At 42.1% G+C, this 20095-nt stretch overlaps 1 protein-coding gene across 3 annotated transcripts in view; it reads left to right on the forward strand.

Moving 5' to 3' along the window:
- Positions 1-17177, forward strand: part of NUDT14 (nudix hydrolase 14) — an 86250-nt gene extending 69073 nt beyond the window's left edge. For all 3 annotated transcript variants that reach the window (XM_067554942.1, XM_067554944.1, XM_067554943.1), the window contains exon 5: positions 15133-17177. In XM_067554942.1, coding sequence (XP_067411043.1) covers positions 15133-15373 — 241 coding nt within the window. In that variant the 3' untranslated portion in view covers positions 15374-17177. The remainder of the gene's footprint in view (positions 1-15132) is intronic.
- Positions 17178-20095: the final 2918 nt, after the last annotated feature.

Consider the following 20095-nt stretch of genomic DNA (forward strand, 5'->3'; position numbering starts at 1 on the left):
CAGGGGGCAGAGCAGGAAGTATAAAAGGAGAGGCCTCCCGCTCAGTCAGGCCCAAGCTGCCAGAGAGGAAGGACTGCTCTCCACTCTCTGAGGCCCCAGTCTGACTACCGCACCACTGAAGGGCTGCCTGCGGCCTGGGCCCCAGAGGGGCTGCTGGAGCTACCGGCCGCCTACAACCCTGCAGAGGGGCTGCTGGAGCTGCCTGCCTCCTGTGACCCAGAGCAGCCCCCGGTCACCTTCAACCTAGAAGAGCTGCCTGCCGCCAGTGACCTCAAGGAGTTCCCAGACCTGCCGCCGGTCAGTGATGCCGAAGGGCTGTGGAACCTATCCCTAGCTAAATATCCGGACACCGGAGATGATCCAGAGAGCCAGGTACTCCAGGGAAAGGGGGGAGGAAGTAGTCCAGGGGAGTCCAGTTATGTTGTGGCCTGCAGCCGGATCAGTGAGTTGCAGCTGGAGCCCTGCTGACTCAGTGACAGATGCCTCTGCCACTGATAGGGACCTGGGCTGGAGCACAGTGGAGTTGGCAGGACCTACATCCCCCTCCTCCCTCTCCACACCACCCCGGGGTGATCGCCTCCTAGCAGCTGGTGAAGCCTTGGAGACCATAAACTATTTGCCCATCCCGCTCTGCTGGAAGGGCCAGGGCTAGAGATTGTTTGTTTGACCTGACCAGGGCTAGAGACTGCTTATCTGCCCTGACCAGGGCCATCGCATGTTTGTTTACCCTGACCAGGGCTAGAGACCGTTTACTTGCCCTGTCCAGGGCTATAGATTGTTTGTCTGCCCTGCCTTGGGCCATAGACCGCTGACTCGCCCTCCATAGGGATAGAGACTGCTTTACTTGCCCTGCCCTGCTTGAGGGCCAGGTCCAGAGACTCCTTTCCTGCCCGCCCTGCCAGAGGGCCCGGGCTAGGAACACTTCAGTACCGGTGAGCGGCAGAAGGGGCCAGGATCCCGGCCCACGAGCTGTTCTCCTCGCCAGTTTTCTGCCCGCACAGGAGCACTGGAGTGAGAGGGGGCGTGGCCTCCTTCCCAGATGAACAGGAAGGGACAGCCCACCGCCTTACACTCTTGAAGAAATATTTCAGTCCCAACAAAAAACTGTTTGAAATATTGCAAACAGCTAGTTTTGCTAAGATAGCATTACCTATAAATGATGCCATCGTGGAACCTGCCAAGACTATCTGGCAGACACCAGTGACAGTACCACCATCATGCAAGAGGTCAGACAAAAAATATTATGTCCCCTCCAAAGGAAATGAATTTTTGTTCACATACCCCGCACCGAATTCCCTGGTAGTGGAGGCGGTAAGTGAGAGGGGGAAACACCACCATAACAGGACAACCCCTTTGACAAAGACTGGAAGAGGCTGGACCACTTTGGCCATAAGGTATATTCATCCACAACACTGAAGTTCAGGATAGCTAACTATGAGGCCCTCTTATCCAAATACACACACAAAATCTTCTCCAAAATGGCAGCATTTATTGATAGTTTGCCAGAAGAGAAAAAAGCGTAATTCGTGGCTAACATTACCGAAGGCCATCTTATTGCCCGGACCCTATTGCAAGCCTCACTTGATTCAGTGGACACAGCTGCATGCTCCATGGCCACATTAATAGTCATGCGTCGTGCATCATGGCTGCATCTTTCAGGGTTTCCCAGAGGACTGCAGATGACCGGGGAGAATCTACCATTCAAAGGCTCAAAATTATTTGTGGCAAAAGCTGATGAGTTTCTCCACACTCTTACAGACTTTAAAATCACTAGGCATCTATACACCTGAAAAAAAAAAGAAAAAAAAAAAAGGCAAGGCAGGTATCATTCCCAGAGATTCTGTTGACCTTATGCATAACCCAGACAGTATGATCAGAGGCATAAACAGAGACAAACCAGGCGATGCCAAACACCAAATCAGCCTTCGACGTCTCAACAATCTACATCGAGACAGCAATTTTGAAGGCATGGTCGAGAGCATGAATAAGAAATTCTAACACCAGAAACATATGCCATCTCCACACCATTTGGAGACCGACTGTCACCATTCCACCAGTTCTGGAAGAACATTACAGCAGACAAATTGGTTCTTGAAATTATAGAGAGTGATTACTCCATCTCTTTTATCTCCATCCCATCTACCCATCCCCCTTCCCCATTCCTCTTCAGAGATCCCTCTTGCAATAAACTGTTACAACAGGAAGCACAGCACCTTATACAGCTGGGTGCAATAGAACCTGTACCACCACAGTTCAGAGGGAAGAGCTTTTACTCACATTACTTTCTAACATAAAAAAAGTCAGGCAGGTGGAGATCCATTCTAGATCTAAGAAAACTGAACAAATTTGTCAGAAACCAACAAGATGATGACATTAGCAATGAAAATTCCAGCATTAGAAAAAGGAGATTGGCTCTCTGCTCTCAATCTCCATGGTGCATACTTCCAAATAACAATACATCCATCACACAGAAGATTCCTAAGGTTCACCTTAGGAAATCAACATTTCAAATACAAAGTACTTACGATCGGACTGTCGACTGCCTCGAGGGTCTTCTCAAAAGTTCTATCAGTGGTGGCAACACATTTATGCAGACACAGAATCAGGATATTCCTGTATCTGGACGACTGTCTGATAAGGGCACCAACACAATACGAAGTGTTAGAGGCCACTCAAAGCACGATAACCCTCTTCATGAATCTATGGTTACAAATAAACAAACAAAAATCAACACTGGTACCAATCCAGAAACTAGAATTCATCAGGGCCTATCTCAACCTCCCAAAAGCCATAGCCTCCTTACCTCAACAACGCTTCACCACTCTAGTCAACTTAATATCAACAGTTACAGACAGCCCTCAAATATCTGCCAAAACCTGCCTACAACTATTAGGGCACACGTCAGCAGCAACATTTGTAGTCAAGCATGCCAGACTTCATATCTATCTGAACTATCTGAAGCCTGCATCCCAAGGAAGGGGAAAAAATTCATAGACAAGGGTTGTAGACCAAGCTGAATGAGCGAGCATCTCAGACAGGTGATTAAGAGAAAGCAGAAAGCTTACGAGGAGTGGAAGATGGGAAGAATCGGCAAGGAAAGATATCTCTTGGAGGTCAGAACATGTAGAGACAAAGTGAGAAATGCCAAAAGTCAAGTAGAGTTGGACCTTGCATAGGGAATTAAAACCAATAGTAAAAGGTTCTATAGCCATATAAACAGGCGGAAAACAAAGAAAGAAGAAGTGGGACCACTAAGCACTGAGGCTGGGGTGGAGGTTAAGGATAATCTAGGCATGACCCAATATCTAAACAAGTACTTTGCCTCAATTTTTAATGAGACTAATGAAGAGCTTATGGATAGTGGCAGGGGAGCTAATGGGTTTGAGGATATGGAGGTAGAAATTACCACATCTGAGGTAGAAACCAAACTTGAACAGTTTAATGGGACTAAATCAGGGGGCCCAGGTAATCTCCATCCAAGGGTATTAAAGGAACTGGCACATGAAATTGCAAGCCCATTAGCAAGGATTTTTAATGAATCTGTAAACTCGGGGGTTGTACCGTATGACTGGAAAATTGCTATTATAAGAAAGGAAAAAAAAGTGATCCAGGTAATTACAGGCCTGTTAGTTTGACCTCATTAGTATGCAAGGTGTTGGAAAAATTTTTGAAAGAGAAAGTAGTTAAGGACATTGAGGTTAATGGTAATTGGGACAAAATACAACATGGGTTTACAAAAGGTAGATTGTGCCAGACCAACCTGATCTCCTTTTTTGAGAAGATAACAGATTTTTTAGACAAAAGGAATGCAATGGATCTAATTTACCTAGATTTCAGTAAGGCATTTGATATGGTTCCACATGGGGAGTTATTAGTTAAATTGGAAAAGATGGGGATTAATTTGAAAATTGGAAGGTGGGTAAGGAACTGGTTAAAGGGGAGACTACAACGAGTCATACTGAAAGGTGAACTGTCAGGCTGGAGGGAAGTTACCAGTAGAGTTCCTCAAGGATCGGTCTTGGGATTGATCTTATTTCACCTTTTTATTACTGACCTTGGCACAAATAGTAGGAGTGTGCTAATAAAGTTTGAGGATGATACCAAGTTGGGAGGTATTGCTAATACAAAGAAAGGCTGGGATATCATACAACAAGATCTCTTGTATGACCTTGTAAACTGGAGTAATAGAAATAGGATGAAATTTAATAATGGAAAGTGCAAGGTTATGCACTTAGGGACTAATAACAAGAACTTTTGCTATAAGCTGGGGATGCATCAGATTGAAGTGACAGAGGAAGAGAAGGACCTGGGCATATTGGTTGATCACAGGATGACTATGAGCCGCCAATGTGATGTGGCCATGAAAAAAGCTTATGTGGTCCTAGGATGCATCAGGCGAGGTATTTCCAGTAGAGAAAGGGAGGTGTTAGTACCGTTATACATGGGGTTGGTCAGACCTGATCTGGAATACTGTGTGCAGTTCTGGTCTCCCAGTTTGAATTCATCTTTCTTAAACATGGAACAGGTGCCGAGAAGGGCTACTAGGATTATCCGAGGAATGAAAAAACTGCATTATGAGAGGAGACGCAGAGCTAGGCTTGTTTAGCCTAACCAAAGAAGGCTGAGGGGAGATATGATTGCTCTTTATAAATACATCAGAGGGATAAATACCAGGGAGGAAGAGGAGTTATTTAAGGTCAGCACCAATGTGGACACAAGAACAAATGGATATAAACTGGCCATCAGGAAGTTTAGACTTGAAATTAGATGAAGGTTTCTAACCATCAGGGGAGTGAAGTTATGGAACAGCTTTCCAAGGCGAATAGTGGGGGCAAGAAACCTAGGTGACTTCAAGACTGAGCTTGATAAGTTTATGAAAGGGATGGTATGATGGGACAGCCTAATTTGGCAATTGACTGATCTTAGATTACTAGCGGTAAATATGCCCAATGGTCTGTGAAGGGATGTTAGATGAGGTGAGCTCTGAGTTACTACAGAGAATTCTTTCTGGGTATCTGGCTGGTGAGTTTTGCCCACATGCTCAGGGTTTAACTGATAGCCATATTTGGGGTTGGGAAGGAATTTCCCCCCAGGGCAGATTGACATAGGTCCTGGGGGTTTCACCTGCCTCTGTAGTATGGGGCACGGGTCACTTGTTGGTGGATTCTCTGTACCTTGAAGTCTTTATATCATTATTTGAGGATTTCAGTAACTCAGTCTTAGGTTAGAGGTCTATTACAGGAGTGGGTGGGTGAGGTTCTGTGGCCTGCATTGTGCAGGAGGTCAGACTAGATTATCATAATGGTCCCTTCTGACCTTCTAGTCTATGAGTTTATGTGAGATACCTCCAGGTGTGGCTTCGAACAGTCTACACACTTCACAGGCACAGCCTCAACGGACTCCTCACAATGCCACCCAAAGTAAATCTCTAAAATGGTGGACCCAACCAAAGCATGTCTGTACAGGAGTCCCTTTTCTACGAAGGACCCCAACGATGACAGTCACCACAGATGCCTCTTTCATAGACTAGGGAGCACACCTGCTCAACAACACAGTCCAAGACCATTGGTCCACATCGGAATCCAGCCTCAATATAAACCTGCTAGAACTAAGAGCAGTTCGGAAAGCATGCAAGCACTTTCTTCCAATGATCAAAGACAAATCAATCAGGATTCTAACAGGCAATGTGGCATGCATGTTCTACATAAACCACCAGGGGGGAGCAAGATCACACCCACTATGCACGGAAACAATGCTTCTCTGGAACTGGTGCATCAGTCACAATATCAACATAGTGGCATCATAACTTTCAGGCTGCCAGAACACAACAGCGGATGCACTAAGCAGAGACTTCTCACAAAACCACGAATGGGAATATCAGGATATTCACATATTGGGGGTTCCCTATGATAGACCTGTTTGGAACAGCACAAAACACCAAGTGCCCAGAGTTCTTCTCCAGAGCAGGACTAGGTCCAAACTCCTTAGGCCATGCTGTTCTCATCAAGTCAGACAGACCCTTAATGTACTTTTTTCCATCCATACCTCTACTAGACCGAGTCATTCACGAGATCAGGAGGGACAAATCCAGAATCGTTCTGATAGTACCTACATGGCCCAGACAGCCTGGTTCCCATGCCTTTCATAAATGTTGGTGTGTCCACTGCAAAGTCTCCCTCAAATACCTTATCTCCTCTCTCAGGATGCAGGACACATCCATCACCCCAACCTGACAGTCCTGCATATCAAGGCATGGTTACTCCATGACTCACAGAAGGTGAAATAGCCTGCTCGGATGAGGTAAAAGATATCCTATTAAATAGCAGAAGACCAAACACAAGAAAGGCATACACCCACAAATGGAAAAGATTCTGTACATGGTGCCACAACAAACAACTAATTCCAAATTGTGCTCAATTGCCACAAGTACAGACTACATATTGGAACTAAAAAAACAGGGACTCGCCACAAGTTCCATTAAAATACAGCTGGCAGCTATTACAGCATTCCATGATAAGGTGGACAGGGCCATCATATTTGCCCACACAACAACAAAACGATTCCTCAAGGGCATTCAAAATACCTACCCTGAGTCAAAAATCCCAACTCCAACGTTGAACCTCAACCTGGTCTTACATGGACTCATGGAACCCCTGTTTGAGCCACTTTCTCTTTACTATATCTTTCCATGAAGGTGGCCTTCTGCATTGCCATCACATCAGCTAGATGAGTAGAAGAATTGGGTGCCTTAATGGCTTACATCCCATACACAATTTTCTTTAAGAACAAGGTCACCCTGTTACCACATCCTAAATTTTTACCCAGGGTTGCTTCCCCATTTCATTTAAATGAACCCATCCACTTACCTGCTTTTTTTCCAACGCCTAATGTGAATAAAAAAGAAGCAGCACTCCACGCTCAGATGTCTGAAGAGCACTGGCCTTCTACATAGACAGAACAGAAAGCTTTAGAAAATCACTGAGGCTGTTTATCTCTATAACAGAGAGATCAAAAAGAGAGACTATCTCTAAACAGAGACTACCAAATGGATATCCGGGTGCATTAACTTTTGTTACCAAAAACACCAGTTACAGGTGCCAATAGGGACCTGCACACTCTCCACAAGAGCACTCTCAACATCCATTGCCTTCGTCAACAATGTACCAGTTATGGACATTTGCAAAGCAGCCACTTGGGCATCTGTGCACACGTTTTCAAAACACTACACTACAGAACAGCACTCATCTTCAGATGCATTATTCGGACTTACGGTTTTATCAACTGTCAAGAGCATAACTCCGAACGCCTTCCTTTCACTGAGGGGCATTGCTCAACAGTCACCTAAGTGGACCGCCCACAGGGACGCTTCTCGAAGAAGAAGAGAAAGTTACTCACCTAGTGCAGTAGCTGAGGTTCTTCGAGATAATTGCCCTTGTGGGTGCTCCACTATGCTCCCTTCTTCCCTCTACTTCGGAGTTATATAAATATGAACTACACTCTGCAATAGAGAAGGAACAGAGGACGGTTGGTCACACTGCACTGTGTAACCGCCGGAGACGGCACAAGGCAGCGTCAGCGCTTGTGCAACCCAACGGGGCACTGCTACCATAAATCTACGATCTCAGGCACAGGGCACATGGACACCTAAAGTGGAGCACCCACAGAGACAACCATCTCAAAGAACCTCAGCTACTTGTACAAGGTGAGTAACCTTCTCTTGGTATAGTCCAGGAGCATGAAGGTAACAGGAAGTGAATTATGGCTCTTAGAGACATAATTTGTCTGCTCCGCTCTGGGGGCTTTGCAGTTATATGTCACCCCTTGCCCAGGGTAGCATAATCAGTCTAGCTTTATGCTATCTAAGTATTATAGTTGGGGTGGGTAGCCCCACTATTACTAAGCTTGCCCGACAGTTCCTATTATAAAGATTCTGTTTTCAGTTATTTATAATTTTACCAAACTTTAAACATTTGGGCTGAAATTTTATATGCTGGGTGTCTGCCTCAGATTGATTTTTTTTTTTTTTTTTTTTACAGCCAAAATGTTTCAACAATTTCTGAGAACAAGGGTAGTGAAACATACGTTGTTTTGACTATGTTTTAAAAAAGTCTGGTGCCTTCTTCTTGGAGAAACTTTAGCATCCTGATGTTTTGGAGAAAGGACTTGACATTTGTCAAGGGCTGGCCTTTGTGTCATAAACGTGCTATTTGCCATCCCTGTGAAAAACTTCCCGAATTTTGCCACATTATATGCCTTTGAAAAATCACAGTTTGCATGTGCTCACTGGAGACTTCCTGAAGCTTTGCAGCTAAAAAGTCAGAAGATTCCATGTGCACTGAGTATGACTCTCCCTGCATTTCAGCTTTGGGCTGCTGCGGGCTAGGCACCAGAACAGAGAGCACAAAACTTTTCTTTTCTATGCTCTCAGTAATTGCCCTGGTGCCACACAGGCAGTGAGGAGAAAGAAGCTGCCTGACTCAAATTCAGAAAGGGATAAGAGTTGACCTTAGGGGAAAGGAAGTGGTGGGAGGAAGGCCTAACAAGGAGCTGGAGTGCAGGGGAAGAACTGAAACTGACCTCAAAGGAGACTGGGAGCCAGCAAGGGAAGCTGGGAGATTATGGGGGCTGGGAGCCAGTAGGGCAGTGGAGACTGAGGTTGGATGAGGAGACTGGGGCTGGCTAGGAAAAGAGACTGGGACTTGGAATCATTGGGGCAGAGGGAACGAAGTAGGAGGGCAGAGGAGACATTGGAGGAGGAGCCAGAGTGTATGAGGAGAACTAGGACTGGCTGAGCAAAGAGACCAAGACAAAGAGCTGTAGGAGGAGGAGATTGAACAAAGGAGCACAGGGCAGAAGAGTGGGACTGGAAGTCAGTGGAGCCAGGAAAGTTAGGTGATGGTGATGGAGGGCGGTGGGGGTGACGAGAGTTCAAGGTTGGGGAGGGACAGATTGCATGAGGAACCAGAAGTGGGGGAGAGGAGCAACTGGAACTGGCTGGGCAGGTAGACTCGGGGCAAGAAGCCCTGGGAGAAGGACTGGAAATACCTGGATAAGGAGACTGGAACTGGGGGAGGGAAAAGACCAGGAGTGGGAGGGACAGTTACGAGGGAATTGGGTAAAAGGGGCCAAGCTTGGGGGAAATGGGCAGGAGTCAGTGACACTAGATCACAGTCCCTTCCAGAGCCTTGAATGAAACACATGATTCTGAGTTTCACCATTCCTCTGCTGACAGCAGTATCTGTGAAACGCATTTGCAAAGTGACTTCTCCCACTCATTTCCTAATGAGTGCTTGATTTTGCAACCCTAATAATGTTACTTTAGCATAGTGTTTTTGTCTGTCATTATTTTTATCTTCAACACTGTGCTAGGCATTTTATAGATATGTAAAAGTAAGACCTGTATTCCATTGGATGCAGCAAAAAGCAGTATGATTATTGTTGTATATAAAAAAAATTCAGTTGTTCTGTGTCCTGTGAGCGACCAGGTCTTTTGGGATTACCTTTTTATTAGATGATGACAAGTTTCCTCCCTATCCCTAGGTGGCTATGGTTTCAAATTTGAACTTGTATGAAGCTCACCTGTGAGCTAACTTCTTGGGGTGCAACACCCCCAGTGCTCTGCTCAAGGTTTGTTTTATTACACTACCGAAGAAAATATAATGAAATTTTTCTTCCTGATTGCAAAGTATCTATTAACTTCTAGTACTCACATGAGTTCTAACATTTCAAAATCTTCACCAAGAATAGTTGTAGAGTGTTTTAGATGTAAAAATACAGCAGAACAAGATAAAAATTACTGTTTGTTGCATATTCGACCTTCCCCTCCCCCTCTAGTTTTCTGTCAGAGGATGTAATAAACTGTACACGGTGGCGCAATGGGAGCAGTAGGTACTCAGCTCTGCAGAAAATCAGGCCACTTTGTTTAGGGGCCTATCAGAATATGTGCCTAACTTTAGTCAGTTCAAATGTGAACATTTACAGTAGGTAGAAGGTGTAAAAGAAAGAACACAGCCCTTATAATATAGAGCTAATATTTTGCATTGTAATATTTTCAAAGCCATTATTACTTCTATACAGTAACCTATGGATACAATCCATTTTACCTCATTGCATTGTGGTTGACAGCTGTGGTACAATAAAATGTATTATAATTAGAAAGATCACCTGCTAGTAGACCTGTTTGTGGACAGTACAGTGTAATATAATTTTGTGTTAATTGCTTCTATTCTTTTTCTTTCCTGCACCTGCTGCTTAGAACATTAGAACTGTATAAAGGTTTTAAGAAATTGAAAACTGCACACAATTTGTCATCAGCTTATCTGTTGAATGTCTGAGTAGATTTTGACTGCAGGACAATGGCCATCATGATACCATATTTGCTTGTAAACATGACATTATGTATTTTCTACATACCAGATTCTGCATCCAAATAAAAGTTGCATTTTATAAATAGATAAGTTCCATGTAGAGAATTTCACCTTAATTATGTAAATTTAAAGTACAAAAAAGTCACTGTGTGCCAGTTCAAATGTGAATGTGTAGAACTTTGAATGCTTATAAAATTAAAATGAATCACTGTTTAAGACAAAGTTAGTCATTCTACTTTTAAGTACTGCATACTAGATTTATGAATTAAATTCTAGACAGAATCTCATCATTGCTAACAAAACCTGTTTACCTTCATTGTACAGTACTGCAAATGTCTCAACAGGGAAACAGTTTAAAATAATCACTATATTATAATGACTTATAAAGATTTATATTTATATATATTACATTACAAGTGAATTGCATCTGGGAATTCTATAGGAAGTCGCAAAGCAAATAGAACATTTTTGGTGGCAATTTTTTGATAATTCTCTAAGGACAGGGAGAGTACAAGAGGATGCAAGACAGGTTGGAAATATTGTAAAAGATGGCAGTGGTCAGTATTCAGGAATGTCTGATTTAGTAAAAGGCAGTGAGCATAGATTCATGAGAAGAAGATGATATATTACTGAATCAGAAGATAACAAAGCCAAATCATTCAGACAAAAAATAACAACAGGGAAAACACTGGAAATAGACCCTTTTTGTGCAGCAAAATATATTCCTTCCTCTTTTGATCTCATACCAAAGTAAATGACCTGTTTTGGAAATCAAACTGAGACAGATCTATAAACAATGAAATCATTAGACATAACCTAGTCAATTTAATATTATATAAAAGATAATGTAAAATTATACAAAGTATGCAAAGTTATCCAGTTAAATATTGAGAGGAGCTGTTGAATTAGAATATAAATAGATTTAAAAATATAAAATCTCAGAGAAAGGAGTAAAATAGACTGCAGTGAAAAGCATTTATCAGATTGTTTGTTCTTCTATATTGCTTATTTGGAGGCAGGTATTTATTTTAAAACTAATTATTCAAGTCAAGCTCAAATTGCACTGTAAAACTGAATGGAGAGAATACAAAGAAAAGAACAAACAAAATAAATCTGTGATCATATCCTACCACAAATTTTTGTTACCCTAAACTTTTAATTGATTTCAGTGGCAAGCTCTATGAATAGATAGATGGCGAAATACGACCCAAACTGTGTGCAATTCCGGGCAGTATAGTATAGGAAAGATATTAGGAGATCCAGGACAAACATCATTTTAAAACATTTTAAGTTTGAAAATAACAGCCAGCCATGATATTTTGAGTTCAGAGTTTACTAAGTAGAAGTATCATATATGTAAATAATATCCTGAAGTGAAATCAATAAGCTATCTGAGATACTGTGGCAAGAAACAAAATCTCGTGATGCTGTGCCTCAGGAAACAATTTTCTTCTGCACTAAAGAAAAGATGCATGGTGGGAGAACTCTGTGATTTCCACAGCTGCAACTATTTCAAAAGTAAAAGGTCATGGGTAGAATAGGAAGAGATTACCCTGTAAATAATTAAGGTAGAGTATTTGTATGGAAGGGACTTTTATAGAAAGGTCATATGTTTTTAAACATGCTGAATTGCAGACTGGATTTTTGCATAATATCAAACCGACTAGGTTATATCCAATGCTTTCATTGTCTAACTACAGATCTATACCAATTTGGTTTCTTGAGAAAGGTCATGAACTTCAGAAGCAGGTTAAAAGGGTGTAAGGGATATATTTTACTACTCAAAACTGTTTTCTCACTTGTTATTTTTGGATGAAATACAATATGAAACAAACTGCTAGAATTGGTTCTAAAAACAATTTGTGTAAATCAGGTTAAGGTGAGAGCAAATCAAGACTGAAGGAGAGAGAGCCACCAGCAATATTTTTATTTATTTGTTCATTTATTATTAAACACCTATATAGTGCTGTAACTTACCATAACACCTACGCAGATTAACAAGGCACATTCCCGGCTCTGAAGATTTTTAAAGTAAAAAATAAATGTTGGATTAATTTAATTTCTTTAGTTTTCTCCTTAAAAATACCAAATCCCAGGCTCTGTCACTGTATGCTTTTGTAATAATTAAAAACATAATTCCTCCAAAAATAACTGATGAAGAACAAATCCCACCTGTATAAAGAACACCAAGAAAAAAGAATCTCCCCTCCTCTTATAGACTGTGAAAAACAGAGTGCCCTTCATACATACAGCACACAGATAACAGACAATAGAAAGGGATAGGAAAATGAGGGGCAAGGATTAAAATAAATGTGATATAAAAACAATGTAATATTGCATAGCAAACAAATCTTTTAAGTTACAATTTTGTTAAACAGACTGAGTTAGGATAGGGAAAAGATGATAGCACTTAGGGTAGAGATCAGTGACGAAAAGCAAGATGAACAAACTGTAACCGTCATGTTTACAGAACAATTTACACGCCTAGGACTTAAAGGGCTTGCCTGTGGTGGATTCTGAAATAAACCTGTTTGTTCTTAATCAGTGATTCATCTCCAGTGTTGCTTTTTAGCCCCATGCATTATTGCTTATAGTTCCACGAAAATATATTGTTTTTTAATGCCAAGAAAATGTAGGGAAAGTGTGTCGTCATCATTACAGCAGACAGAAATCTGATAGCATATTAGCACAAAAAATGGCATTCCAACTTTAGAATGGCATTCCAACTTTAGGGTGCTCGTAGCAACTTGACAAAAATGGGTCTACCTTACTTTATAATGAGATTAAAACCATTAAACCAGCATGATGGGCCCTGTGTATAAATCCTGCTGCTTTCAAAGGCTGCAATTTTCTATTGTGTCTTCTGCCAGTTGGATCTTCATGTACAACTGAGATGATGCTTGATGAGGAGGGTTATTCTTCCAAGCAGCTTCCCATTAGAGAAGGAAAAAAGGTGCGAGGAGCAGCGGGGGAGTCCGGAAAAGGCATTTGATCTTGTGCCAGTGGTACATCAAGGCTGCGAATCATTGTCAGCACTGAATAGCTTCTTTATTGACAAGCCTGCAGTGATAGCCACCAATATAGGATACAAGGATAGCCAATAGGATACGAGTGCGAAGGATAATGGCTGCAAAGTCCAGATCACTAGTGACAGTAAATACTACTTACATTTTACTGAGAAAGCAGGTCACATCCTTCAAGAAGAGTGGGAAGAGAAAGGGGGGGAAGCCCATTAGTCTGTTCTCTTGCTACCTCCCACTAGGTCACATTATCTTTTGGCCAAGGAATGTATCAGAAGAATAATTCAGACACAGAGAAAGCACAGAATAGATCGAATACTTACCTAGCACCCTTCATCCTAGTCTCTTATAAGCCCTTCACAAAGATAAGTAAATTTCATTATCTACTTTTTAAATGCAGAAACAGGCACAAAGAGTTGAAGTGCCTTGTGCAAGGTCACGCAGCACATCAGTGGAAGACTTAGGAAAAGAACCCAGCTTGTTGACTCCCAAGACTGCTTTCATAAAGAAAAAAGATTGTGTTTATTGATATAGCAACAAACTTACTAGTATTAGTTGTCCAGCTGAAATAATTAGATTTGTTTTAAAAGATTGAAGGAATACTGCCTGGCTTGAATTCCTGCGTGGGACATGATTTACCTTGGATTAACTGGGAGATTTAGTTATCTAGAGATAGGGTAAGGAGGGTTATATGCTATAAGATTTTTATTTTTTAGAGATAATATGATCCAGTATTGAATAAATAATATTTAATCTACTACAAATTTTAGAATCCTATGTACAATAATATTGAGGATAATTCTTCAGCATTCATGGCCTAATCCAGCGCTTCAGTGGTCTTCGGATCAGCCCCCAATATGTTTTAAAAGTCATTTGTAATCACAGGAAATGCAGAAGTTGCAGTTGCAATGTGACTATTTTCTTGGAAGGACCAAGTGAGTGGATTATGTACTTATCTCTTATTTTTTAAAAAATCTAAATGAAATAGTTCTTAAGAAATAGAGGATTAACACATAAGAAGTATAACACACAGCAAGTGGTCTAGCTGAAGAAAGAGTACATAATCTAAAATATCCTCAACTAAATCCACGATAACAAATTTATCTGGGAGGCTAAATTACTTCAGATGCATGCATTCTTAGGGTGGTCCATTTGGGTCAAGGCTAGAGGGTTAGGCAGGATGGAGAAAAGAATCCCATGCTGCCAATCCATTCTTGTACCTATCCAGTATGTGAATAGAGGACTCCAGCTGTGAATGGACCTAATCTTCTTGAGCATCACAAATCTAAATATTCTTGTAAAAATAAGCAAATGTAATATGCAAACACCCTGGGGAGCTTCACCCTGTTGTTTGCAAGTTTCTATGGATAAGGGCCCAGACTAACTCCCACTGAAGTCAACTGAAAAATCTTCCATTTGTTATATCAGTTATTCCATCTACTTTCAAAATAAACATTCAGTGCAGCCACAGAATGTAGCTATAAACATATCTGTGCTAAAATGGAACTGAATTCAAAAGTGCACTAATATTTCTGCATGACAATTTTAATTAACTTTATATGACTAAAAAGAGGCTTCACATTGTCACTCAGAATACTTAAAATCCATTAATAGTTAATCATTTTTATTTTTATATTGCTTAGGGGCCCTAATTGGGGACCCGGGACCCAGTTTCCCAGGCATGAAATAACATTTTTCTTAAATGAATGTGAAGTTTTTCTTCTATTTTTTTTTTTTTTTTACAGGTCTGGAGTTGGCGTGACAGGTTCTAAGCAAACTTTATTTTATGCAGAGGTAACAGATCAGATGAAAACCGGAGAAGGTGGAGGCCAGCATGAAGAGGGAGAGCTGATTGAAGTTGTAGAAATACCTTTACAGGACTCCATGAAATTTGCTTTTGATGAGCATTTCCCTAAGACAATGGGAGTTATCTTCAGTTTCATGTGGTTCCAAAGCAATGTTGCCATAGGTCTGCTGGAAAAATAAAAATGACCACCATGATTTACTAACTTGATAAATGTCTTCTTGTTTGTTCCATGGATCACTCAGCTATGGGTAGAGAAAACTTCTTTATTGGAGCAGGAGCAGGTGATACACACAAGAAAACAGGTCACTGAGAGAATCTCTTTGAATCTTAAAATTAAAAATGTTGTGTGAAATCCTGCCCTCGATGAAATCTATAGCAAAACTACAATGAATTCAGTGGGGCCAGGATTTCACCCTACAGGTCAAATGTTGGTCTCCTGTATGAATATTTCTACATATGTAAATATGTGTTGTGCAAAGGATCTCTGTTTTGATGGAAGTCCTTTACCAACATGCCCCAGAGCCGCAGCGCAACAGTGTAGCTACTACCTCAGTATGAGATATAGTACTGGTAGCTGCTTCTTCACTGCAGTATTTGCTGCTGTCCTTGCAAACAGGGTTTTGCCTAGGTAGGCCTGGGAAATCACACACATATCTGGTCACATTCCCAACTCTCTGTGCACAGTGCCACAGAGAGAGCTGCTCCCTCAGGCACAGGCCCAATGGGAAGAAACTTCATATATTTCTAAATATGGTGAAGTTTTATTTCATAATCATGTACAAAATGAGACATTTGCAAATGACCCTAACGATGTTCATTTTTAAATCTGATGATGGACCAACTGATAGACAACTGAAAGAGATTCTGTTTTAATGCTGTGCAGTGCAGTGATAATACTTTAAATGATAATGAATTAAAGATCTAAAAATGTGTGTACAAATGTTTTCTTGTTTGTTTTATGGATAATTACTTGATTATTTAGGGTCAAATTTTACCCTCTGATATATATGCTCATTTCCCATTGAAGTCAGTGGGAGCTTTATGCATGTATCCAAGAGTAGAATTCATCTCTTAATTCAGATGGATATGATTATAAAATATCTATTCTGTCATAGATCTGACATGGGCCAGTTGTTACGTGAATCTGCTAAGTGCATGAATGGAAGAGAATAAATCTTACCACTTGGCTGTGCATCAGTTCTTGTTGTTCACGCTCTTAACATTAACAAAAAACAAACAAAAAAAATCATTAATTACCCTAGCAATATTATGTGTGCTAGGAGGACTAGAGGGGAATGACATTCTGTGAAGACTTGCAGTAGGATATGCAGCCTTGTGCATAGAGATAACTTGTTCAAATGCATTGCAGTGATTAACTGTGAGTAACTGTATCCACTGACTGATGTGAAATTAGCTGGTGGCACTAGTTTCATTCTAAATTGATAGGTGTCTAATTCACAGACGTTACCATCGATGTTGGTACTTACTGGTAGTGTTGCTGGCTGTCATAGAAGAGAGTTTAACTATTGAGAAGTCAATGGAGAATGAACTATCCAATTGTCCCTAGAGGTAAATCTAACCTTCTCATTAGGGTTAAACCCATTTGTATTGTTGCTGCCTGTGTTGTGCCTGTTCTGTGGATCAACAGAGGACTTGGGTTTCTGGAGTTGTCATGAGCACTAGATTCACTCTGTCTGCCTTTCAGATTTTAAATTATATGCTCCTCAGCACAGGGATCCTCTTACTATGAGTCTGTAAAGCGCATGCCACAATTGGGCCCGGTCTCAGTTGGGGAAGCGAGGCACTACAGTGATACAAATCATAAATAATTATTGTATCTTGTATAGATTTTAATGTCTTCTGTTAAGATTGCTGTGTGACCACAATATGTATTTGATTCCTTCAATGTTACTACACAACAGCCTGTCAATTTGTGTAATGTGGAGCTAATACTACTAATAAATATATGTACATCTGAAAATATTCTTGTAAAATGTCTGTGCAGAATGTTGGGGCCTGGTTTACAGCATATAATACAATGATTCGAAAAAAATTTAAAATACAAAAATGCAAGCATAATGATGTAAGACTTATTTACTAACTTTATGCACTCTAGAATTTACAGACAAAATATTTTTTTCTAAACCTTCTCTCAAAAATGTTTAATCCAAGGTTGATAGCCTGTTTGCCAAGCATTAGATGAGAGCAATTTGTGTGGCCAGATTACAACCCCCTGAAAAACATGATTTAGACTAAGCCATATCCAACTCCCAGTGAATCAGTGGGATCCTTTCTATTGACTTCAAAAAAGAGTTGGATCTGGGCTTTATAATGGAAATGCTGACACAGTTTTACCTATAATACCACTCATTGCCACCACTATAATACTTCATTTATACTAGTTGCCATATACCCATTTGGCAGTCAGAATAACTGGGCTTTGATCTCCTAGTCAAGTCTCTCAGTCTTCAATGCTGGACTTCAGTTTTTACATCAGATTCTGATCTGAACCCAGTGGTGAGCAGCTGCTTTCTACAGAGATTGACTCTCCTTGGTTCCATTCTTTGTTCACCTCATTGGATCAATTCTGGGAGCATTGTTTTTTGCAATGACAACAGCAAAAGGATGTGCACTATTTTGATCATTGGTAACTTTACCATGTGAACTCAGGCTGTACAAGGTGCATAGAGCTTGAAATGTAGCGTCAGGTGCATTATTGGGTAATGTAATTGCTCTGAACTTGCATAATAAGGACTTCTCTAAAGAACCTGTTACAGGAAAATGGAAAAAGAAAAGTCAACAAATCAAAGACTACAAAGAATCTACAATGACTCTGAATCCAGAGACTATAAGTTCTTCTTCGACTATTTGCTCATGTCCATTCCAAGTAGGTGTGTGCATGCCGCGTGCACAGTTGCTGGAAGGTTTTTCCCCTAGCAGCTCCCATTGGGTCAATGCAGGCACCTCCTGGAGTGGCGTCTCTATGGCACTGTATATAGGGCCCTGCCAACCCGCCACCTCTTCAGTTCCTTCTTACCACCAGTGATTGGCGATGGAACCTTTTGCCTTCTCTCATTTTGGCAAGCTTTTCCTCTAGCACAAACCTCTAGCCTTCAAACCTGTAAATAGATTAGATTAGATTAGAGCTAGTTAGTTGAGTACTAGATAAATAGATAAGTTTCCATTTGAGGGGGTTCCCCCGCATTAAGTTCCAGGAACCAGGGCATGCCTCAGTCCCAAGGATTTAAGCTGTGTGGGACCTGACACAAACCTATGCCCATGGGCAAACCTCACGAATTCTGCCTCAAGTGCCTGGAGGAAACCTATCAGGCAGACAGGTGCAAGATTTGTAGGAACTTCTGTCCTTGGACCAAAATTGACAGAAGTATTAGACTAAAGCTCTAAGGCTCTCTGCCTTCAACCGGCCCCTCGGACTCGGTACCCAGCACCTACCTCATTGCAGAGTGCACTGGCCTCTCTGAGAGAGGCTACAGTGCCAAAGAAGGACTCAGCACCAAAAGAATCATACACCGGCATTCCCTGCCACCGAAGACCCAGCACCGATCCCACTCTCCGGTCCCTCACGAAAGGCGAAAGAAAACAGACAGAGGGTGCTCGCCTATGACAAAGGCTGCGGGAGTGGTGATAACCATGTGTGTCCCGTGATGGGGCACTGGGCACCATCCCCACTGAGGCCAGCATGATTGACTTCGGTCCTGAGAGGGCACTACTGAGTCCAGTGCAGATGGACTCACCTATAAGGGAGAGCCATATGGAGGAGTTACACTCACCAGCCAGAGTGGAGGAGCAGAACCTAAGACCTCCAACACCACAGCAAAGTGTGGTGCCATCTAGCGGCAAACCTGCCATGATGCCTCTGGCATTTTCCCACTTGGCACTGCTGTGGTCCCCGCCCTCCGAGTCGCAGTCTTCCTGCTCAGAGGCAGATTTGTACACTTCCAGGCGCAGCCGGCGCTGGTTTCAGGGATGCTGCTACAGGCAGGAGATGGGGCAAGCCACCTTCATGGAACCCTCACAAGCTCAGTGGCAGATGCCTGCGCAATGGCCCCTTTGGACTCTGTGGCCATACCATCAGGCCCAAGGAACCTCTTCCAGGCACTCCTTTTTGGTCGCCTCTCAAGCAAGGGCCCCTCAATCACCCGGGATCTGTTTATCACCTTGCAGCACCAAAGCGGGTGACAACTTTGGCACTGAGGTAAGTGTGGAGTATGGTGTGGAGTCTGGCACCTCATTTGACCTCGGCACTGAGATTGGTGACACAGCACAAGAAGAGCGCCACATACCGGTTGGTCAGGAAGACCTGGGGCTGCCTAGGGCGTTGTCGTCATCCTCCTCCAACGAGGTGGTGCCAGGGACTTCTACAGGACTGCCACCAGTGGACAGTAAGGCTCACCAGGAGCTTCTAAGAAGGGTGGCCAAAAACCTGGGACTCCAAGCAGAGGAAGTGTGGGAGTCAGAGGACCCCATGGTAGATATCCTAGTGCCAAAGGACCCATCTAGGGTAGCTCTGCCCCTGATAAAGGTGATTCAAGCCACCACCAAGACACTGCAGGGGGCGCCTGCATCGACCTGATGGGTACCACTAGAGGAAAAACCTTCTGGCAACTGTGCAGTGGCACGGCACGCACACACCTACTTGGAATGGACATGAGCAACATGTCTCAAAAAACAAGTTACAAAAGGTAGGTAACCAGTTTTTATGCAAATTAATAGTTTCTACATGAAACTAAAGATATTGTAAACCATCATCATAGCAAGAAGCTGTTCATTGCGTCCAACTGAAGATGAACATATTTACTCAGGTTTAACCAATACTGACAGATACATTTGATCAGATTACTCAGTCACCTTGGTGATGGTTGCATGGCAAGCCTTAGGTC

This window comes from Emydura macquarii, unplaced genomic scaffold, assembly GCF_026122565.2.
Source record: "Emydura macquarii macquarii isolate MOO-44397 ecotype Brisbane River unplaced genomic scaffold, CSIRO-AGI_Emac_v2 contig_1551, whole genome shotgun sequence".
In the NCBI taxonomy this organism is placed as follows: Eukaryota; Metazoa; Chordata; order Testudines; family Chelidae; genus Emydura; species Emydura macquarii.